This window comes from Hyaena hyaena, unplaced genomic scaffold, assembly GCF_003009895.1.
Source record: "Hyaena hyaena isolate Hyena2069 unplaced genomic scaffold, ASM300989v1 scaffold_142, whole genome shotgun sequence".
NCBI classification, from domain to species: domain Eukaryota; kingdom Metazoa; phylum Chordata; class Mammalia; order Carnivora; family Hyaenidae; genus Hyaena; species Hyaena hyaena.
In genome coordinates, this window is record NW_024080774.1 from 187,160 (window position 1) to 211,668 (window position 24,509).

The window sequence follows — 24,509 nt, forward strand, 5'->3', positions numbered from 1 at the left end:
GATTCAGGATCTGCCCCCCCCCCCCCCCCCATCATGCTTTGCATTTCCTTGTTACCGATCTTTAGTCCCCTTTAGTTTGGAAGTGTTCTTCACTCTTTCTTGGTCTTTCACAAAGTTAGGATTTTTTAAGACTAGAGGTTTGTTGCTTCATAGAAGGAGCCTCATTGTGGATTTGATTGATATTTCCTGTGGTGATGTGGTGCCTCTCTAATTCCTAGAGAAGGTACCTTCATTACCTCATTAAGGCAGCCTCTGCATGGCTCTCCACTGTAAAGTTGTGACTTCCTCTTTGTCATGAGTATCTTTTTGATGTGAGAAATTACCATGAAAATAGTATTTGAAACTACAGCGCTATGAAAAAATTCCATAGCAGAAGATCCGGCAGAATATCTGGACGCTAAGAAAGCATTTGTGGTCTTCAGTGAAACAGCATTCCATGACCTGTCTGCCTCCAGACAGTTAATGATATGCATAAGAACATAGTTTAGGTGAGAAAGAACTACAACCGGAGAAGGTTCTACCTTGATGAATGTCATTTTCCCATTTCCATTGTTTTCTTTTTGTTTGTTTGCAAACACCTTCGCTGAAATTTAAAAAAACACTTCTGATGTCAGAGTTCCCTTTATGGTGAGAAATAGTCGTGATAAAAGGAAGCCCAGATTTGTAGATAAACATCACGGTGGGAGAGGAATTATCCTTTGATCATTTCAAAGAAAGTTGATTTGCGATATGAAATGTCTAAGGCGTAGCGTTGTGCTGGGTTGGCACGCTAATCCTCTGTGGTTTAGGCTCTAATGATTGTTCAACTGTACTTCCATAGGATGTCTGCCAAAAGATTTCATTACTTTGGCAAGATGCAGCGCACTTTTCGACACACAGGATTGTTAACAATTTCTATACCAATTTAGAGCTGGAGGGAGTCCATGAATACTTCTAAAGGCAGTCGGGTGCACATATTTTAGGATATATTGAAAAAAAACCCACTTCATCTAAAAACCAGATCTACAGTTTCCCATAGAAATTGCTGCCATTAATTTAGAAAACAGAAATGGTTTTTGGAAACTTCTGTTGATAGCATTATTATATGCTATGAATATATACTTGTCTGAAACGAAAAGTTGGATTTTTGTGTGTGTTTATGTGTGGAAGCCAGAACTTACTCCTTCTATCCAGGCAACAGTGCAGACAAAAATTAAATATAAACTATTATTTGCTTTTCTATTATTCAACAGAAAATTCTTTTGTGTGAAAGCATACCATATGTCCTACAAAATGCACAGTGCCCTAGTGTCACATTTTTCCTTTTGATCCCACCTTCTGGCCACACAGAAGAATATTACCACCCCACCCAAACATAGCTATTGGAATTTTAGCAAAAAAAAAAAAAAAAAAAGGCACTTTAAAAACAATTATTGGAACATGTTTGAGAGACTGGAATGAAAAGAAGTTGGTATTTTCTTCAGTTAAAAGAAAAAAGGCAGGGAAATATGAAAGAACTAAAATTCTTTTTACTGGTTCTCTGGAAATGGAAGGGAACCAGATTGACTGAGCATCTACTTTGTGTGGGTATTTTAAAAGGTTGTCTTTGGAAAATTAATTTCAACATGATCCTCTTTGGCAAATATGATTCCACTCTTTTCTGTGTCACAAACATATGGTTCAGAGAGGTTAAAGTAAAACTCTATTGGGGAGAAAAGGCGTAGCGCGTGGTAGATGAGGAATTCTCCTCCAGATTAAGCTGACTCTAAGGATCCGTCTCTTGTCCTCAGACCTGGTAGGAATGATCCACTTCTGTGCCCTTCCCTCTGAGACCTCTGAAGCTCAACTGCCAGAATTACACTTAGAAAAAGGGTACTCACATCTGATCACTTTCTCACCATACTGGAAAACTCTCACTGGAACAGCTACTATTGACCATTGTCTTGTATCTCTACATCCAAATTGTTACATCCTCTAAGCTGAACAGTGGAATTGAAGGACCTGTATCCAATCATAGGTGGAGCCGTGGACCAATATCCTGCTGACCAGCCATTGCCTCTATGAAGATATTTTAGTTTCTGAATCTGGAGGATGTAGGGTTGGGATAGATAACCATCAGAGGTTCCTTGCCTCTCTAAATTCTATGTTTTCATATTGTAGCCTCTGAAACATTCTCTGGGACCTGGATCAATTGATTATTTCCTGTTTCTCTTCCATCTTGACTCATCCCTTCCTTCTCTTCACCAACATGTTCCAACATTTATATCTCCTTGGGTTCCAGTCTCCTGTTCACAAAAAAAAGAGGGTGAAGAAAAGCATTTTTGCTGAACTATGAGATCTCCTTAGTGTTGCCATTGTAGCTCTTGGATATCCCGACTCCCCAAACTGTCGACACCCTAATCTTCATATTTTCTGTATTTCCTTTTTCACATGTAGAGTGGACTTTTGCTAATAAAAAAACACATCTTTCTTCCTTCCTTCCTCCCTCCCTCCCCTCTTTTTTACCCTCTCCCTCCCTCACTCTGTGTCTTTCTTTCCTTCTTCCTTCTTTCCTTTCTAGTCTTAACAGAACTTGGAGAAAGTTTTTTTGTGTGTAGTTCATAGATGTAGCAGACCCATCACCTAGCATGACACTGTGGTAGATGAATTCTGCAAATACTTAAAAAAGGAATGAATGGATGGATGGATGGATGGATGGATGGATGGATGGATGGATGGTATAGAGAGGAAAAGCAGAGAAACTTAGAAATGCTCATCATTTCTTCAACCTTTCTCCAAAACTCCTTGTCCACAGTTGCAGTAGCTTGTGGGGCACTCCTTTGTGTACATCCACTGGATGCCTTGAACTCCTCACATGAAACACTCGACGGTTAACTGCTCCATGTTGGTTTCTCCCACATGCTCCGTCTGATGGACACCATGGGTTCCTTTCAGATTGAGGTTAGAAATATTGGGTTGCTCAAGGGATACAGAAATGCTGAGGCATAGGAGCACATGTACCCCAATGTCCATAGCAGCACTCTCAACAATAGCCAAAACATGGAAAGAGCCTAAGTGTCCATCAACAGATGAATGGATCAAGAAGATGTGGTTTATCTATACCATGGAATACTACATGGCAATGAGAAACAATGAAATCTGGCCACGTGTAGCAACATGGGTGGACCTTGAGGGTGTTCTGCTGAGCGAAATAAGTCAGGCAGAGAAGGACAGATACCATATGTTTGCACGTATAGGAGGATCAGGAGGAACTTAACGGAGGAACAAGGGGGAGAAGAAGGGCGGAAATGGTGGGGGAAAGGGAGAGAGGCAAACCATGAGAGACTCTTGCATGCTGACAAAAACTGAGGACTGATGGATGTGGGGGGGAGGGGGGATGGGCATGGAGGAGGGCACTTGTGGGGATGAGCACTGGGTGTTGTGTGGAAACTAATTTGACAATAAACTATTTGTAAAAAAAAAAAAAAAAGAAAAGAAATAAATAAACTTTAACAAATAAAAAAAAAGAAATAAATAAACTTTAACAAATAAAAAAAAGAAAAGAAATAAATAAACTTTAACAAATAAAAAAAAAAAAAAAGAACTATTGGGTTGCTTTCCTGTTCTCGTTTCTCCCTCATGCCTGTCTGAAGGCAAACGTGTAATCGTGCCCATGACCTTGCAGCCCTGCGTTGCCTTCCGTGGGTTCATGTTCCTTTTCCCTGTTTCCGGTGTCCTCCGCCATCCAGATGCCATATTGACCCAATAAAGGGTGGACAGACCTTTGGGAGACATTGTAAAAACTGCTCTGGTTTCATTTGCTGCAAGACTTCACCTCTGTCATCCAGCTCCTATTTCAGCTCTTTCAGGGTTCCTGGACCCAATTACAATGTGGGCGTTGCACCCCTCCCACAGCACCAAGCACAATTTCCAGACACCAGAAGCGTGTCTCAGAATTAATTCAACTCAATTTGGACACTACAGGGAGGTAGCATCAGATCCCACAGTTGCTACAAGACCACGCAGCTCATCTTCAGCTTCTTAGGCCGATGCCAAATCTAGACTGGCGATAGATAGGAGATCCCCACAGCTCCCTCCTGGGGTTTGATTCATTTCACAGAACTCAGGGAAGCGTTCACATTAACCAGTTTATTAAATATATGATACAGGGGGTGCATGGGTGGCTCAGTCGGTTAAGTGTTGGACCCTTGATCTCCGCTCAGGTCATGATCTCATGGTTCTGGAGATAGAACCCTGAGTCAGACTCCGTGCTGACAGCATGGAGCCAGCTTGGGATCCTCTCTCCCTCTCGTTCTGCCCCTCCCATGTACATACTCATGGTTTCTCTCTCTCTCAAAGTAAATAAATAAAACTTTAAAAAAAAAAAAACCCTCTTCAACAGGCAGGTGAAGAGATACATAGGGCAGGGTCCCCAACAAAGGATCCTCTGTTCTTTTCAAGTGTGGGGCCCAGCTCTGTGGCACATGAAAGAGTTCTGCTTGTCCAAGTGTGAGAGATGTCTGGAAAGGATTTTAAAAAATGGACCTCTTGTGTGTTTTTCTTAAAGTTTATTTACTTCTTAAAAAAAAAAAAAAGTTTATTTACTTCTTTAAGTAATCTCGACACCCAACATGGGTTGGACTTAGGCCCTCAACATCAGGATTCGTGTGTTCTTCTGACTTAGCCAGCCAGGTACCCCTGTCCTGTTTTGTTTCTATGAAGGCTCCATCACATTACATAGCCAGACTGACCAAGTAGTAGCCTATTCAGTCTCCAGCCCCTCTGCCTTCCCCAGAAGTCAGGGGGTAAGACTGAAACTTCCAACTTTCTGATCACGTGATCGGTCCACCTGTTAATCAGCCCCTGCCCTTTGGTGGTGGTTGGGGGGGTGGGGTTCCTAAAGTCTCCTTCATTAATAACAAGACACCACCTTTATGGCTTTGAACCATTTGCAGGAACTGTGGACGAAGATTAAATATATCTGGCAAATATATTTTGGCCATCTGAAGGACCAAATATGTATATTTTGTAAATCTTTATATTGCCCCAATACTCAAGTCGTCTTAAACACAAAGTGAGGCAAGGACCGCTCCATTCTAGGAGCCTTGGTGGTTTCTGACTGAATTCCAAGGGCCATGTTTCTGGCCTTGTGTTTTACCATGCCTTCTCTTCTTTTAGCTGTCCTGCACCAAGTTCCCCCACATCTATCATCCACGCCCCAGATCTGCTAAAATTACTCAAGTCCTACCCCTCTTTCTAAGTTAATTCATGAGTCCTCAATTCTATAAAATTCTCTCCAATTATCCCATATGGAAATACATATCACTTCTTTAGTGTGTTCTGGCACATTCTTCTCTTGGTTATTTTATGCTTCATTGCTTTAGACTTATTTACATGCTTTTCTCCCATGGAGATTATATACTGCTTTAGGGCAGAGTGACTGCCACATTTTCCCTCATCTTGGAGACTAGATGAATACATTGCGCATAGGAAATACTAATCCTTATTTGTTGATTTAGCAGATGTTAATTTGAACGCATTGGATTGTGCAGAATGCTGGTTGCTTTGTTTTAACCATGGGTTCTATTTATTTAATATGATGTAATTATGGGTTCTATTTCCTTGATTATTGGACATGAGTGAAAATTTGAATTTTATAGCAACCTTTTGTGCTTCAGAATTTATTGTAATTTCTAGTTAAGTAATATGACTTCCTTTGCTGGTAATGTAATATAAGGTAGTATAATTTCGCTTTATGGAAGTGTTTGGTTAAATGTAAGGTATGGAAATTTGTGCTAACCTGTCCAGACGGAGGTTCAACAAAGCGGTAGCAATAATTTCCCTCTTTGTCAGTACTTTGGCTCGTAGGAGTTGAATACCTTTGTCTTTGATATGAAATACTGTCTTATTGGTTACGATTTCATAAGTACCTTGGAGTTTGTAACACCTAGAGCATTTTGGAGCTGAAGCCTTTCTGAGGTCATAGTACTTCAGTAACCTTACAGATTTGCGAAGTGCTTTTCAGTGTCCAAATCCCTTTCACATACGTTATCTCATGAAGTCTTTGTAGCAGGTGGCCTGAATAGCACAGTGTTCTATAATGGAAATAACATTCCTTTGAGTGTGCCAGAGCATAGGGTCCAACTTTCAGTTCTGGAAGTTTCCACCATAGTCATTTCCTTTGTGTACTCAACCGCTCTAAACCGCAGTTTCTTCTCTCTAACGTGTATGAATATCAGTACCTAATTTTACATACCTCCGCAGATCTGTTGTGATGAGGCACCACTCAACACATAATTTCAGGAGTCCTTTACAAATCCATAAGGGTTCTGGGACTCTTCGACATTCAGTAAACTTCCTGACAGTACGAACGACTGCATTCTCATAGTTGAGTTACCCCATGGAGGCTAAACCACCTATATGATTTTTGCACCGGTATAGCTTAGACACCTGGCAGAGATAGGCTCACAGCCAGGCTTTCTGTGCCCTTGTTCTGTGCTGACTGCACTGTTCTGGTGCAGGGGATGTTCCTGAGAATCTGTTCTCTTGCGTGTGTGCTCACTCCCACATGCCTTTTGAAGAAGGCTTATAAACAGCGAGCAGACACAAGCCCCCCGAAGGAGTTTATAGTCAATTGGAGGTAGTTAGACTTCAGTAGAACTCATGGTCTCCATGAATAACTCAGAAATAAAATGTGAGAATTCTTGGGGGAGTGCTTGAGTTGTAGACGGGGATCCAGCAGGTGCTGTGTAGGTAACAGTGGACAAAGGCAGGTGGTTTGAAATAGCTGTTGGTCAGAGTGGAGAGGGACAGAATAGACTCTCTTTAAGGAAGAAATATCATAACTCAATGGAAGTTGAGAGATCTTGCTTTTGGGAAACAGAAAAGAGACCAGCTTCCCAGAAAAGCAAGTCATAGGAGGCTGAAGAAGTTGGCTAGGCAGGATTTGCTGGTTGACCAGATGTTTTGTATATAAAGCTGTATATTTGGGGCTTAATGGGATACTTATTGTCTAATTTTGTCAGAGAACTCACATTGTCAAAACGATGTCTTAGAAGGATGGATGCAACCAAAACATGTAAAACTGGCATAATTAGAGGTGACAGTTCTGAGTTAACCTTTCCTCTTCTCTCCTGGGCTGCTTGTTTCTCTGGATCAACTCTGTTATTAGGACTAATCCAGTGCATTTCTGTTGCTTTTTTTTTTTTTTTTTTTTTTTTTAAGAAATTTCTCAGCTTCAGCACTACTGAACTTGGAGCCAGATAAATTTTTTTTTATCATGTTGGTGGGGGGATGGTGGGGACTATCCTGTGTGTTGGATGATGTTTAAGCAGCGTCCCTGGCCTCTGCGAGCTAGAAGCTAGTACCTTTCTCCTCAGTTGTTACAAACAAAACCATCTACTTATACCACCAAATGGTCCCTGAGAGGACAAAATTACTCCCGTTTCAAAACCACTTACTCAGAGCAATTAAAATAAGTATCTAATATTTTACGCTGTAAGTAAATTGCAATAAAATTACCTATACAGTGCTGTGCAGTACCTTTAGAAGTTGGAAAGGTTTACGTAGGGCCAGTATCCTGACGTCTCTGAGAAGGGTGGCACGTGGGGCGGTTCTCGGCAACAACTAGAAGGCAGTGGACACTACTTGTGTCCTGGTCATTGGGTAAGCTCTCCGCTTTATATTTCTTCCTGGGATTCCCATTGATCATAACTTATCCCCCTTTACTCTTACTCATTATCTGCTTGGTCCCTGGATGTATTTGAGTTTGCCGGTTCCAGGAACTGCTGGCAAAAGCATTTCAATTTATCAATACATTTGCTTAACAGATGTTTATTGAGCTGGCACTGCACATGAAGAATATTGTAGTAAAATGTCACAACGTTTCAGTGTTCATTGCTTAGCATTTTAGTAGCATATCATATGTACATGTTTTGTATTACTGTGCCTTTCAAAATATAAATGTAATACAGAATTAGCATCAAAGGAAGTGAAATTGCAAATGTGCCTTTCTAGATGAAGTGAAAAATAATTGGTGTCTAATTTCCAGATGATCTATGTGATTAGCTTTGTCAGCTGATTTTTTAAAATTTTCTCTGAATTTTGAAGTTTTTCTTCATTTGGCATGAAGCAGTAATGTGGGAAGAAATAATTAAACAGACTTCATCTTCCTAAGGTGTGGAAGCTTAAGACACTTGCCAAAATAGTAACTTTTTTTTTTTTTTTGTTTCTTTGTCATTTGATCAGGGCACTTATAGTTGTGATATGTAGTAAATTCCAAAGCAATTGTCTGCTTGTAGGAATCTTTTTCCTGTGGAAATGAGATTTTAGTCTTCCCTCTTTTGACAAAACCCCCTTTATAAAAAAAAAAAAATCTGGAGAAACAGGATGCTTTTTCTTCTTGTTTGAAGTGTGAGAGAAATGGTTGGGATTTTGTTTGCCCCTCTCTGGCTTTCATTGCAATCATTCTACCTGGCTAAGAGTAGTCTAAAGAAATACAGCTTTAGCAAATCTATCTTGCAAAGATTTACTCAGATTTCTATATCCAGGCTTTTCTTGTCAGACACTTTTCACAGAGGATTATTAAAAGAAAATGTTGACTGTCATTAATAACATTTTGTGATGTATCTTTAGACACTGGTGATTACCGGTTATTGGAAATGAGGCAAGCATGCAATTAAAATAGAACTTTAAATGAATTGCATATACTGATGCTGGCCTTGGCAGAGAGATTCCAGATTAACAAGAAGACAAGTGCATTATGTATTGCTTCCATTAGCATTTCACAAGTATGCCTGTTTTTGTAAATGATATTTGTTTTGTATAAGGTATTCCACAATCTGTCAGGAATAGGATTATGTAGAATTGTGGAGATCTCAAAGGATTGAAACTTAAAATTTTTTTTAATGTTTATTTATTTTTGAGAGAGAGAGGGAGAGAGAGAGACACACACACACGAGTGGGGGAGGGACAGAGAGAGAGAGAGGGAGGCACAGAATCCGAAGCAGGCTCTAGGCTCCGAGCTGTCAGCACAGAGCCTGACACGGGGTTTGAACTCACGAACTGTGAGATCATGACCTGAGCCGAAGTCGGACACTCAACCGACTGAGCCACCCAGGTGCCCCAAAAGTTGAAACTTTTTAATGCACCAATGTCTGTAGTTGTGACAATGCAGGTAAGTGCATAAGTAGTAGTGTGTTTTCACAATTTACATTTTTAGTAATGATACAAAGCTAGAATGACATAATTATTCTGAGACATTGTTAGCCCACATTGCCTTGAGCAGTTTTATATGGAATGAATGTTTGTTCTATGTTTCCTGAATGAAATGACTAAGACTTCATTTGTAAATAGCTGAACTTGTGTCCATGAAAATATTGACTGGTTCTCAAACATGATGGGACATGTGTTCAGCTGAATGAAATCTCAAGGTATTCTGAAGAGTATCATTTACTATCTTCAGATAGTCGTCAAAGGAATTAGGTCTAGATATACTTATTAAATGAAAACTACATGTTTTTGGCTAGGAACCAATGTCTAAAAACATACAGAGAGCTCTGAAGATAAGGAACTAGACATCCCTTCAGGAAACAAGACTAACTCTTTAAGGAACTCGTAAAACATGTAGGGTAGACAAGTTTGTAAACAATTTCATTGCTGTTAGAAACCGTTGTTCTTTTAGAGCTGTGATAATGGCAAAGCCTGTGCATTTGCTTTAATGTCCTTGGGAAGGGTGAAAACCAGTGAAATGGGGACACGCTCATGTAGGCCTTAGAGAAGTATCATGGAAGAGCTCAAGTTTTTACAAATAAAATAGGGGCGCTTGCGTGGCTCAGTTGGTTGAGCGTCCGGCTCTTAATTTCATCTCAGGTCATGATCCCAGGGCCATGGGATGGAGCCTCACATCAGACTCTGTGCTGTGTATGGAGCCTGCTTGGGATTCTCTCCGTCTCCCTCTCTCTCTGCCCACCCCATCCCCCCCCCACACACACACACTTGGCACCATCTGTCTTTCTAAAGTAAAATTAAAAAAAAAAGATAACTGAAAAAATGATTTGTTCCTATGAAACACTAAAGAATATAAAATCTAAAATATTCTTACAAGAAGTAGATTTTTCTTAATAAAAAATAAAACAAGAGACATTGTGAACTTTTATTTACGTCAAATTCTGTAGCCGTTCTTCCTGCTCCCCCACTTTACTGAGGTTGGATTCATAGCATTGTAGAACTTGAACTTGTACAATGTGATGATTCGATACAAGTATCTCTCGGGAAAAGTGTACCACAATAAGGCAGTTCTTTTTAAAGTTTAGTAAACATCAGGATTTCCCGGAGAAATTGTTACAAGGGATTCCTGGCTCCATCCTGGACATTCTGACTCTAGGTCAAGGGGCAGAGGCTGTGAATTTGCATTTCTGATAAACTATAAGGTGAGGTTCATAGTATCAGCCATTGATCACACTTCGAGCAGCATTACCATGACAGATTGATAGTTGGCACATGACAGCACTTTGTTTTCATATGTATATATACTTTTTTGATTGAAAAAAAAGACAATGGATATACCTGCAAATGAAGTGTTACCATAGAGTCATACAGTTTAACTCTATCTTATTTATTTACTTACTTATTTACTTTCTTATAAGTGTTTGCTTATTTTTGATAGAGAGTGAGAGAGAGCGAGTGGCGGAGGGGCAGAGAGAGGGACAGAGGATCTGAAGCAGGCTCTGCATGGTCAGCACAGAGCTCCGTGTGGGTCTCGAGCTCATGAACTGTGAGATCATGACCTGAGTCAAAATCAAGAGTCGGACGCTCAACCAACTGAGCCACCCGGGCACCCTGGAACTAGATCTTTATTTTCAAACACAAGGGGAGGTGACTGCCGAGGACAGTGAATATTCTCGGTATATATCCTGTATTCTAGAGTATGTATATCTAGAATTTAACTGAGAATTTTGATCCTAGCTGAAAAATTTATCAATAATGAAATAATCGTAGATAAAATAATAATGACCTTATGGGAGCTAGGGGTATGCTGATATTTAGATGACTAACGTTTAGCTACATGACTGTTAATTTTTTGAGAGAGAACACACATGTAAGCATGTGAGTCAGGGGAAGGGCAGAGGGAGAGGAAGAGACAGAGAACCCCAAGCAGGCTCAATGCCCATCACAGAGCCCGCTGCGGGGCTAAATCTCACACCGCTGAGATTATGACCTGAGCTGAAATCAACGGTCCAATGCTCTGCTGACTAAGCCACCCAGGTGCCCCAGACTATTAATTTTTACTAATTAAAACTTGCTTTAAAACATAAAATTGAGAGTCAAATCTCCATTGTATTAATGTAGCATTTTAAATTCAACCATGAGGGCTAGGTGTTATCTCTTACTTACTGTTATGTGTTATATATAGTATATACAGTACTATATATTATTTGTAGTACTGTAGTTTATGTGACATATGTAGTGTATATATAGTGCTGCACTATACATATGTGTGTGTGTGTATGTATACATAGATCCATGGTATAGTAGTATAGTATACATAAGGTATGTAGTATACAAGTAATATAGTACTATATAATAGTACTATAGTACTATTTTTATAATACTACTATATTTTATATATTATATTAGTTTTATGTAATATAGTTTTTATTATATAATTAGATAGATATTATATGTATTATATATGTAATGTTATTTTTATTATATAGTATAATATAGTACTATATTTTATATATTAGTATTATGTATAGCAGTAAGCTATATTAATCATGTGTATATACTTTATCCCATAATCTTTATTATATTATATGCATTTAATATATAATATGTACTATTATATATGCTATATAACATTATTATGATTGTTATTGAACACTGGAGCCTAGCTTTATCTTTGATTTGTTTCAATATATATACATGATAGGGGCGCCTGGGTGGCTTAGTCGGTTAAGCGTCCGACTTTCGCTTAGGTCATGATCTCGCGGTTCGTGGGTTCGGGCCCCGCGTCGGGCTCTGTGCTGACTGCCAGCTCAGAGCCTGGAGCCTGTTTCAGTCTGTGACTCCCTCTCTCTCTGACCCTCCCCTGCTCATGCTGTCTCTCTCTCTCTCCTAGAAATAAATAAAACATTAAAAAAATTATTAAAAAAAATATATATACATGATAGATTTTATACATATATTCAGGCTTTATTCTGTATTCTGAAACTCTCATATCAGAGAGTTTAATATTTTTAGATTGACTTAATATATTCTTAATATTTCTTTCATAAATAGGTGTATTCAATATTTTTTGACAGGGCAATTAAACTGGACACATGTTAATGCTGATAGATCCATTGAGTTAAAGCCATTAGTTAACAATTATGTGTTATATATGTGTATTTAATACAGTGCAACTTCACCCAGTCACATGCAGGAGAATATATAGAAATATAGAAAATAGGCCTATGTTGCCCGTTGAAAAGCAAGTTCATGGTAGAGTTTATGAAAAAGCAAAATTCACCTGTGACAACAACCTTTAGAAAGCATTTCTTTTTTTAAAAGACTTCATTGCCTGTTAAGTGATCTCTATGCCCAACATGGGGCTCAAACTTACAGCCCGGAGATCAAGAGTTGTGCGCACCACTGACCAAACCAGGCAGGTGCCCCTAGAAAACATGTCTTCCTGAATACAAGTTCTTCTCATCTAAACTGTTCTGCCTGATGGTGAATGTCACTACTTTCCCTACATGGCATCTCCAAACGGGGCAGCTTTTCTCCAGTTGTGTTGAAATCCACATTTTCTGGTTCCTGCTGTGTAGGGAGGCCCCTGTTCAGATTCCCCTCACGCGGCATTGAGCTGAGGGGCCGGCTTTCCTGAGCTAAGTCACACAAGCAGGCACGGGAAAGCGAGGCGCGCAGGTTTTCTTCCGTTGGCCTTGTTTCTTGTCACATTGTTTATTGACTTCCTGTTACTCTCTCCCAGTGCCTGGAGCCATGCAAGGACACCTGGGACGTGCAGAAGGAGCAGTGTCACAGCCTCTGCGAGGTAAGACGGCCCCCGGGTCCCCCAGGGGACCCTTAGCACGTGCCGTAGATCGGATGTGCTCGGCGGCATCACTGGCGTGGAAGGGCACCCATGTTTCTCTGCAGGTTGGGGAGATCAGTTTACTTTGGGGATGGGTGTGTGTCTGTGTGTGTGTGTATTCACAGAAAAAAGAAAAACATTACTGAGTTTTCTTAAAACCTAGCTACCCACTGCTTCCGTTATTCATTAATCAGACACACAGAAGTAACTTTTACTACGTATATTTAGAGTCTAGAACCTTTTTAAAGGTACAGCTATGGCTGCCCTCCTGGATATTCTGTAAGTCATTGTCAGCACGATGTTGAAGTTTACCTGCCGGTGGGAGAAGACACCCATTTTATATGTAGTGGGGTGCTCAACATTCCCATGCCATGGTTCACCCCACGTCCTGGGCAGAAGGCTTACCCACTTTTAACTGGATAGGAGGCATCTTACTTGCCCTGTGCTCTCCAGTGTGATTGTCCTGGAAAGCTAGTGTCTAAAATTGCCCGTTGTGCTGCTGAGGGGAAGAGCCGCTCTACTGGACTGTGTCCACCAGAGCAGAGCGCGGGCCCAGGGTCTGATGCAGCCTGCTGTGTGCTCAGACACAGCCAGGAGGAAGGGGAGTCGGGCTGAGCGCGGGGTGCTCTCAAAGAAAGAATGGGGAAGCCACGAGACCCGTACAGAGCTAAGGTTGAGGAGCCCACTGTGGCAGTCCAGGAAGCCCCGTGGGGGCCGTGGGGACCTAACCAGGAGAGATGCTCAGTGGTGTCAGAGGGACGTAATGTTATGGGGCTTCTCTGAGCGAATTGGAGGCTGACAGGAAGCTCTTCCGAGCTTCTCCAGAGAGACCTAGCGGTCCAGCCTTCCCCTGCATGAGGTCTTCATGCGGTCTTCTTGCCTATGTTTCATCTGGGAGGGCACACAAATTCTACTCTGAGAATATGAACCTGGAGCTGGGCTAATAATAGCTCCATCAATTTTATGGAGGATAAAGTGTCTCCACAGTCCCGATATCCTTGACCTTCCCGGTAAACGTGGACATAACCAAAGCCACACAGCAAGTCCATGAGAGTTGTGTGTGGATGCACTGGGAAGCTGGGGCTCAGCAAGTAAGATGCCCTCACTCTAGCTAGAAAGACCAAGCCTGACACCTTTCCCTGCATCCAAGTGCGGCTGTGGCCGGGCGTGCCTTGGACGGCTCTGTAGGGTGCTAGTGTAACTGGGTTCTCCTAGGAGGGCATTCAGTATTGTCGGAGAAAAAACTGGAATGGAAGTGTTTCTCAGCTACCAACATGATCAACATGCGGTCTTCCTGATCTCACTTTGGTTTTGCTCTGCAAGTTGTTCTCTTTTCGTGACTGGCCAGAATATCGGTGATTGGCACACTCTTACGTACTGCTGTCTGTGTTGCCTTCAGACCCGAGGATTGCTGTCAGTGAAGTGTTTGGAAGCACTTAGTAATTGTGAACATTAAAATGCCTCAAATAATATATAGGACTGGCAGATATGTGGAGTTTTTTAGCCACTTGCTCTGTAAGGATGATCCCAGCTAAGCTAGTGATGTAGTGTTAAATTGGAAAGAAGTAGAAGCTTCATATGTCTTTGTATGCAGCCCTTTCCTGGATGGCGATGCTCCCGAATAGCATAAATCTTGGTCTCTGTCCTCCCTCCAGGGAGCTGACGTATTACCCGTCCATCTTCCTAAAACATGTCGGCTGCTTCAGGGACTCAGTCCAGACTTTTCCTGAAAACATATGCTGACCTGGCACTCAATTTAATGTATCTCTTATTAGTCATCTATCGGTACATAACTAATTACCCCCAAGCCTAGTGGCTTAAAACAACACCCATTTATTATCTCACAGTGTTTGTGGGTCAGGAGTTGGACATGACTCAAACGCATTCTTTGCCTCCGGGCCCCACAAAGGCTGTAGCCACGGTGTTTGCTGCACTCCATTCTTGTCTGGGGGGCTCAGCGGCTTCTGCCAATGCTCTGCTAACAAGCTCACGGCCTTTGGTGGCAGAATCCATTTCCTTATGGTTAGAGGACTGAGGTCCCGTTGTCTTGATGGCTGTTGGCTGGGGTCCACTCTCAGTTCCTTCCCGTGTGCGCCTCCCCCACCTCCCACCCCGGGCAGGTCATGACATGGCTGTTCTCCAGCAGAAGCCTGATGGCCAGTCTGCTGAGACCACGTCTTGTAAAACACAGCATATTCCCAGGAGTGACGTCCCCTCCCCTTTGCCATATTCAGCAGGTTAGAACAAGTCAACAGCCTCTCACCCCCAAACACACTCACACAGACACAGACACACACACACAGACACACACACACACATATGCAGAGAGAGGGGATGACATCAGGGGTTTATGACTCTGTGGGGCTCACTCTAAGGCATATCCACTCCAAAAAACAAATAAACAGAAATGGTTCAGGCCCCTTGATGCACAGAGCAGTGCAGTGATCAGGAATAGAACAGAAGTGATGAGCTGAGGCAGCGTCTTGTATGTTCTCAAACATGCACTCCTACTTGTGTTCTGAATTCTCTCCTACACAGAAACCATAGTCCATACGAGTTAAAATACGATGTGGTAGCATCTTGAGAACAAGACGTACCACATTGTCTGCCTCATAAACACATTACCCCTGAACATCCGTGACTCTGGGGTGACACTGTTACCTCTGATCCCCGAGAAGGAAGATAGAACTGAAGGTCATCTGAAACCTCTCTCCCTGGAAATTCCAAATGTGACAGCCTGCCTCCATAATACTGTTCTCTCTGAAATAATCGTGAAGGCTTCTGCACCAAACCCACTTTGTTAAAATGGGACTCGTGTACAAATGGTGATGCCCAGTCTAGTAGGAGAGGGTAATTGAAACTCAAGAGGTGGGAAAGATAGAGGCCAGTTAACACGAGCCTTCTGTGGGCATGCCTCAGCCCGACAGTTAAGTAACTCAAGCCTCACTGTTCGATTTGAGGTCTGTTGATCGTTTGTACAGCTCTGTGTCTCCTTTCTCTTTTGCTGTAATGTCTGACTATAAGTTATGTTGAAGTAGACGGAGACCTGATGGACTGACCCAAGGTGCAGCATTTTGGAGGCTACTCATTCACCAAGGTAGAACTGATACGATCCTGCCCTTCCTCCCGGTTATCAGCCTGCTTACTAAGAGTGCATACAGTCTCCCTCTTTTCGTGACCCTAACTTCTCTTTGTAAATGCTGAGACTCAGAAGGACTCTAGATTTCATTCTTCTGCCAAGTGGAACAGCCAAATTTTTAGATACGTTTGACCCAATGTGTTTATTTGCAAGAGTCTCGGCTTTATTCGTCTTCTAAGGCGAACCACAGCCCCAAGAACAAAACTGGGCTGCCTCCCATTTTCATAAGTAAACTTGTATAGGAGCACAGCCACACGTGGCTGCACGTGGACTGTCTGTGGCAGCTTCTGTGTTACGGCCGAGAGCTGACTGCTTCCTGTGTGGCTTTTGACAGAAAAAGGTTTCAAACTCCTGCCCAAAGAAAATAGAACAGCGGCCCTAACGGTTTCACAAAACCTGCCTACCCAGTCAGAATGTCGCTACTTCCTAATCTGTGTCACCAGCACCCGTTCCTCAACAAAGCATGATTGGTCTTGGCATTTTAGTCCTAAAATAAATTTTCCTACATGGAAGGGAGGTTTGGAGGCATGTTAACACACCTAGAATTGGTTCATGGCTTCCTCACATATTGATCTCAAACTTCTCATTTGATTATCCACGCAATTCTGTTTTTTGCTACTTTTCAGGCCTTAGAGTTAAAAATGCTATTCTTTAAATGAACAGGTTAAATGTGTTAGAGCAGGAATCTTTCAGGATTCCTTCTATAGATTATAAGGGATCACTTTTCCTGTGTCATTTTTTAGAGCCTGTTGGGTCATGACAGATACATAGAGAGGTTATGCTATATTGATTTAGTTTATTAATTATTACCACTATCTTTTTTAAAGCTTTAAAAATAATTTTTTAAACCATTTTTCTTCCTCATCATAAAATGCACATTTCTTCATTTTTAAGTGTTTCTTTCTTACCGGTGTAGGAATCTAAATTTTTAAGGATTTTTTTTTGTTTCTTAACGGTGCAAAATAATGATGTCTATTACAATTGATGTTGTCTTAGCTTTGATGAAATGTGACACATGGTAGTTTGTGTGACCTCCTTACTGGAGGACACACCTCTCCTCTTTAATTCTGATGTTTCTGATCTCATGACATCCCCACCCTGGTATGAACTCACTGAGCCATGAACATTGGCGGTGTGAGTGTTCATTAGGGTCACGGAGAGCTGAAGCCTCATCTGCGTCCGTGATCTGGTCATGAGAGACGCATCCGGGGTTTGCAGGAAATCTGTTCTTGGACCAGCCTGGATTCTGATAGATCCCGTTCAGTCAGTGTGAAAACAGGGATAGGAAGGAGGTTCTGCCTGGACCACAGATTACTGATTCATTTCTTTGTGTTTTTTGCCTTTTGAACATTTTCCAAGCGTATTATATTTGATTTTCATAACAATTCTTAGACGTTACGTCTGAGTCTTACTACGTGAGTTTAATAGGCAACAGAACAGATGCACAAGGAGGGAAATGGTTTTATTTGCCAAACGTTGATTCCATGTTTTGTCGGGAGAGGAACAAGATCTGGAATCTAGGGGGTGGTTTGTCTCTGTTCCACTGTGCTCTGTACCAGGCACCTGCTCCTACCTGCTGTGTCCCAGCGAACAGAGTAGAGGATGAAGTTGGACGTCCCTGTTCCCACACCAGGAAGTAGAGCAGAGCCTGTTTCTCATGGAAAGTTGTTGGCCCAACTATTGGTTGAACACCCTTAAACCAGAAGGGAGTTTTGATTATGCACAATCCTAGTGAAGTAAGGATGCTTCAGGGAAGAAGAAGGCCCCTTACAACTCTGGGTGCACTGGGGCATGGAATGTTCCAGTACTGATGAAAACACACATCAGAAACTAAAGCTGTGAAGATTTATCATGCTCTTTCAAAGGGTTTCTTGCATGCAGACTTGTTTCCCTTCCAGTGCTGCAAAACCCAGCTGTAGGTCTTAAAATCTAGGGTGTTCAGTAAGCTGTAGGTCTTAAAATCTAGGGTGTTCTATTCCCTTCAGGAATAGAAGCAGTGCCTTCTCCTGTTCTGGGACATCCGTGTAAGAGTTAAAGCTGCTGAAGGATGGGGCGCCTGGGTGGCTCAGTTGTTTAAGTGTCTGATTTCAGCCTACGTCATGATCTCATTGTTCCTGAGTTCAAGCCTCACACCAGGCTCTGTGCTGCCAGCTCAGGGCCTGGAGCCTGTTTCAGATTCTCTCTCTCTCTCTCTCTCTCTCTCTCTCTCTTTCTCTCTCTCGCTCTCTCTCTTTGCCCCTCTCACATTCATGCTCTGTCTCTTTCTCTCTCAAAACTAAATAAAACATTTTTTAAAAAGCTTTAAAAAAAGCTACTGAAGGATGCTGATGAGCGCTGAGCAATAAAATGGTACCCCATGCCCAGGTGTGTGTCTGGGAGGATGCGGGAATGAGCTCAGGTACATGCATGTGTCAAAGTGGGATTTGTGGAAGTTTTCTTCTGAAAGTGTCACTGTTCTTGGCGAGATCTGGTGAGTGGCCGGGAGTGACAGGTGAGAGAGGCGGGGGGGCTGGGGATGACCTGTGAGAGTGACAGGTGAGGGAGGCGGTGGGGGCTGGGGTGACCTATGGGAGTGACAGGTGAGGGAAGCGGTGGGGGCTGGGGTGACCTGTGGGAGTGACAGGTGAGGGAGGCGGTGGGGGCTGGGGTGACGGGTGTGTGGCACACGTTCACAGAGTGCTAGTTTTTTTACTTTATAAAATGTAAACTTTGACTTTGTTGAAAGTGATAAACATTTACCTTTCACATTTTCACAGCATGTAATGCGATACTTACATTTCCGGACTGCGATCCTCAGGTGGTGAGGATGAGCAGACTGTCCCAGTTTTCTTTTCACCGTGGGGAGGGCGGGCGTCCTGGGACGGAAACACGACCAGGGTGCTTGTGGACTCCTGCAGTTTTCTCAGGCTTCCTCCGCCAGGACCAGTCCCCTTATGAAGGAAGGCACCCTCATTAGATCACATAGTCCTGCAAAATGAAAATATCAAGAATATGGAGTGACTTCTCAGGGTTCTTCAGTAGTTTATTGGCTTCATGGGACATCATTTCCGTGGAATGTAGGATGTTTCTTTTTTTAAATTTTTTTAATGTTTTATTTATTTCTAAGAGAGAGAGAGAGAGCGTGAGCAGGGTTAGGGTCAGAGAGAGAGGGAGACACAGAATCTGAAGCAGGCTCCAGGCTCTGATCTAGCTGTCAGCACAGAGCCCGACGTGGGGCTCGAACTCACGAACCGTGAGATCATGACCTCAGCTGAAGTTGGACACTTAACCGACTGAGCCACCCAGGTGCCCCGGATGTTTCACCTCCATTAAAAAAAATCGTAATAAAAAATTTTTTTTTAATTATTATATTTATTTTTTTAGAGAGAGAAGGCATGCATGGGGGGGGGAGAGAGAGAGAGAAAGAGAGAGAGAGAGAGAGAGAGAGAGAGAGAATCTTAAGCAGATTCTATGGTCAGCAGAGAACCCAATGGTGGGGCTCAAACTGCGAGATCATGACCTGAGCCGAAATCAAGAGTCAGATGCTCAACCAACTGAGCCACCTAGGTGTGCAGTTTTCTTTTTATTTCTTTTCTTTTTTTCTTTAAATTCCTGCCAGAAGTTTATTGCCCAGTTTTCACTGAATTTTTTAAAGTTTATTTATTTATTTTGAGAGAGAGAGTGCAAGTGGGTAAGGGGCAGAGAGAGGGAGAGAGAGAATCTGAAGCAGGCTCTGCACTGTCAGCACAGAGCCCGACACGGGGCTCAAACTCATGAACTGCAGGATCATGACCTGAGCTAAATCACAACTCAGATTGACACTCAGCCAACTAAGCCACCCAGTTTTCATTGAACTTTTTTTTTTAATGTTTTTTTTTTTTAATTTATTTCTAGGAGAGAGAGAGAGAGAGAGAGCGTGAGCAGGGGAGGGTCAGAGAGAGAGGCAGTCACAGACTGAAACAGGCTCCAGGCTCTGAGCTGTCAGTCAGCACAGAGCCCGACGTGGGGCCCAAACCCACGAACCGTGAGATCATGACCCAAGCGAAAGTCGGACGCTTAACCGACTAAGCCACCCAGGCGCCCCTTCATTGAACTTTTATATGACGCTGGGGAATACAGAATTATATGATATTCGGTTGGAGGAGAATTGATGAGTTTTGAAAACTTACAGAAGCCGAGACTGGCGATTATCCTGAATGACTTAAGGACATATCTCACTTGAAAAGAGGGACAAGTCAGGTAGATGGAGTTAAGGGAAAAGCATGGAAATTGCAAGAGCATCAAATTTAAGTAAAAAATAAGAGATGCATGTAAAACACTTCACCAGTGTCTGAACATGAGAAACATCGAATGAAGATGAGCTGTTTTTACTATGAAGGGTTAGCACTTGTGAATTCTGCAGTAGGTCAGTAAGGTACGGGCTTGAAGGGGGTGTGGCCATCAGAGGAGAGTAGACCCCCCATCACAGGGTTTCCGTGGAGCAGTAATCATCACTGCGTGCAACTCTGGGTCAGAGAATAAAAAGTCCGGGAGGAAATGTCGACCGAATCCACACAACTGTGTCTGTTCATGGTCCTTGTCTAAGAGTATCTGTGTGGGAGAAGGGGAAGGGGGGGGGGGGCGGTGGCCAGGGAGCCTCAGTTTGAGGGTGTGACTTTTGTGTGGTGTGAGGTTGCAGGTGCTCTGGGGTGAGAAACCAGGGGAGACATGGAGAGACACACCCTCATGTGCCCCCTCCAGCTTCTAGAATGGCCCAGAATGGCACCTTTCCGACTCCCTTGTGCACACAGATCACCTGTGCATCTTTTAGAAGTGTGGGTTCTGATTCCGGAGGTGTGCACGGTGGACACCCAGAGTCTGCGTTTCCGTTAGGTGGTGCTGAGCCTGCGGAAGGAGGGACTCACCCTGACACAGCTGGATATTGGGGTGCCCATCAAGGGTTCACTCACACTTGCCTGCTGATCGTACGAGTCTTCTGTGTTTTCTTCTGTGATATTCTGTAGAGAGAAGATGTGAATTGTTGATAAGGACTGAAAAGAACTGACGAAAATGGTTTTTAAAAGGGGAACCCCCCGGGGCACCTGGGTGGCTTAGTCGGTTAAGCGTCTGACTTTCGCTTGGGTCATGATCTCACGGTTCGTGGGTTCGAGCCCCGCGTCGGGCTCTGTGCTGACTGCCAGCTCAGAGCCTGGAGCCTGTTTTGGAGTCTGTGTCTCCCTCTCTCTCTGACCCTCCCCTGCTCGCGCTGTCTCTCTCTCTCTCTCTCCTAAAAATGAATAAAACATTTTAAAAAAATTAAAAAAAAAATAAAAAAATAAAATAAAAGGGGACCCCCCTACTTTTTTAATCATTCAAAATGCAGAATTTTAATTGCTGGTTTGTTTCTATCCTCACATGAAACGTATTTCACTAGGTGTAGAATTCCAGGTTAATATATTTTAAATTCGTAGCTTAAAAAATATCTCTTGGGTTTCTTCCCAAGAGGAAGTTGAGGTAAACCTAAAATGACCATAATTTGACAAAACAGACATGTACTCATTGGAAATGACTTCCCTAGTATGCATGTTTCTGATTTTCTCCTATTTTATATTATTCATGGCCAGGGTCTGTAATTTGCCTGGGAACCAAATTAATTGTAATCCTATCTAATAAATTAAGATGTATGATTGAGTTTCCAGGCAAATTATAATTGCATTTCCAGCATAAATTAGAAACATTTGAACTGAGAATACTTTTTCCCTATTTTATGCATACTTAGTGTTTGTTATGCATACTTAAGTGTTCGCACTTAAGATGCAAATGGAGGTTTTGATGGTTTTTTTTAACAGTGTAATGTTTTTATTGTTTTGTAGAAATTATATATGCACATTAAAAACTTAATATAACCACATCGAAGGGTAAAACCAAAGCATTACTCCAAATTCCACCATCCAGAATATTCATGGGTACCTACCTGTGCAAAAGAGTTGCCACAGCAAACCAAAGACACCTCTCTTAGAAATTCCTAATTGGGGGCAACTGTGTGGCTCAGTGGGTTAAGCCTCCGACTTCGGCTCGGTCATGATCTCACGGTTAGTGGGTTTGAGCCCTGCGTCAGGCTCTGTGCTGACAGCTCGGAGCCTGGAGCCTGCTTCAGATTCTGTGTGTGTGTGTCTCTCTCTCTGTCCCTCTCCCACTCACCTCTGTCTCTCTCTCAAAGATAAATGATTAAAAAAAAATTGCTAATTAGAAGGTTGGCTCTTGGCTGGTATGTGGGAACTCAGGTTTGGGGTGGGGTCCCCCCATTCCCTAACTGGTAAGAGGTGCTCGCTGTCCCTAAGCTATTAGTACAAGCAGTGTGGATGATGGATGACTATTTCCTACTGGCACCTGGGTATTTGCTATGTGCTGGGCAGCAGGTGCCCTGGCGACTAGCCTCCGCAAGAAATCCGGGCACTGAGTCCCTCCTGAACGTCTCTCGTGTCAGCATTTCACAGTGTTTCCTGTGGACTTGGCCCTGTGCACATTTTCTCTGTTCCTGATTTTACTGCAGTAAATGAGAGCCCAGACAAGGACTATATGCTGAGTCCTGTGAGTCTCCTTAGTGAATTAGGAAACCTACGGGTGGTCTTGGGGATCCTGGTGCATTACCATCAAGGGAACATCTTATCTGGCATCTCTGCGCTTGGTAGTTTTTAATAATGCTTGAAGTTTAATACTACTTGAGTTTAGCAGAAGAAAGAGGAATCTTCAAATTTTGGGGAGGAAACGATTATGGAAAGTATTATGAGATCAAAAGCATTATTAAAAAAATTTTTTTTTGCTTTATTATGTACTGATGCCCTAAAATTAAGTTCAAAGCAAGTGACTTTTATATTCCTCATACCACTCCTTCTACCTGCCAATTTTTCTAACATTATTTCCTAATTTTTAGTTTTATTACATTGAATACTCTTCCTTCACCAAAATTCCTAGTTTATTCAATTTTAGTTATATATTTATGTGGATGATAAAGTGATCGAGTCTTTTATGCCAGTTTTTTATACTTGGCTTCTAAATATGATAGTATCTTGGGGCGCCCAGCTGGCTCAGTCGGTTGAGAATGTGAATCTTGATCTCGGGGTTTTGAATTAGAGCCCCACATTGGCTGTAGACATTACTTGAAAATATAATATTTTTATGGGGCACTTGGTTGGCTCAGTCCGGTAAGTATTGACTTCGGCTCAGGTCACGGCCCGCGGATCGTGAGTTCAAGCCCCGCGTCAGGTTCTGTGCTGACAGCTCATAGCCTGGAGCTGCTTCACATTCTGTGTTTCCCTCTCTCTCTGCCCTCCTCTGCTTGTTCTCTCTCTCTCTCTTTCTCAAATAATAACATTAGAAGAATAAGGTAAAATAATTTCTAAAATGTGATCATATCTTTTGTTTCTAAAAAGGAGTCCATAGATAACCATTTTCTTTGAAATTGTTCACAACAAACTTTGCCCACCTGTACACATGAAGTCTGTGTTGGATTGAGCACACTTTTCTCACATAATATATAAGTATATGCATTATTTTCTTTCAGTATTGAGTATTGCACTAGCCAGTTTATTCTTCCTGCTTCTCTGTACATTGGCTGAATTTGGCATTGAATCGATTTGTAACAAAGGCTTATGGGTGCTGTGTTCTCTAAGGTTTCTTCTGTCTTTGAGAATGTTTCTGTCACATGTACATTTGAATAATGGTTTGTTTTACTTATTATACAACCAGTGCTATATTGGGTTCACACATTAAGTTTTGTAGAGAGAAACTGACTTGGGGAAAACCATATTTTCTCCATCATAATCAACCTACCCTTTTTACCTGGATGCCTGAAAAATTACGTTTTTATCATTTGTTTTCAATTTTTTATTTAAATTCTAGCTAATTAGCATAGAATAGTAGAATTCAGTGATTGAGCACTTATAACACCCAGAGCTTATGCCAACAAGTGCCCTCCTTAATGCCCATTGCTCCTCCACTCCATCCCCTCACCCACCTCCCCTCCAGCTTGTTCTTTGTTGTTAAAAGTCTCTTATGGCTTGCTTCTCTCTATCTCACTGTCTCTCTGTCTCTCTTTTTCCATTCCCATGTTTCTCTGTTTCCTAAATTCCACATGTGAGTGAAGTCACATGGTATTTGTCTTTCTCTGACTCATTTCTCTTAGCATTGTGCACTGTAGTTCTATCCACATCATTGCAATTGGCAAGATTGTATTCTTTTTGATGGCTGAGTAATATTCCACTGTGTATATACCACATCTCCTTTATTCATTCATCAGCCAATGGACACTTGGGCTCTTTCCATAGTTTGGCTATTGTGGATAATGCTGTAAATTATAATTTTCTCCTTGAGGTTCAA

At 42.2% G+C, this 24,509-nt stretch overlaps 1 protein-coding gene across 1 annotated transcript in view; it reads left to right on the forward strand.

Moving 5' to 3' along the window:
• The window catches only part of ANOS1 (anosmin 1), a 185,081-nt gene that overhangs the window by 99,055 nt on the left and 61,517 nt on the right, over positions 1–24,509 (forward strand). Inside the window, exon 3 of the mRNA XM_039238559.1 lies at positions 12,932–12,994. Coding sequence (XP_039094490.1) covers positions 12,932–12,994 — 63 coding nt within the window. The remainder of the gene's footprint in view (positions 1–12,931; positions 12,995–24,509) is intronic.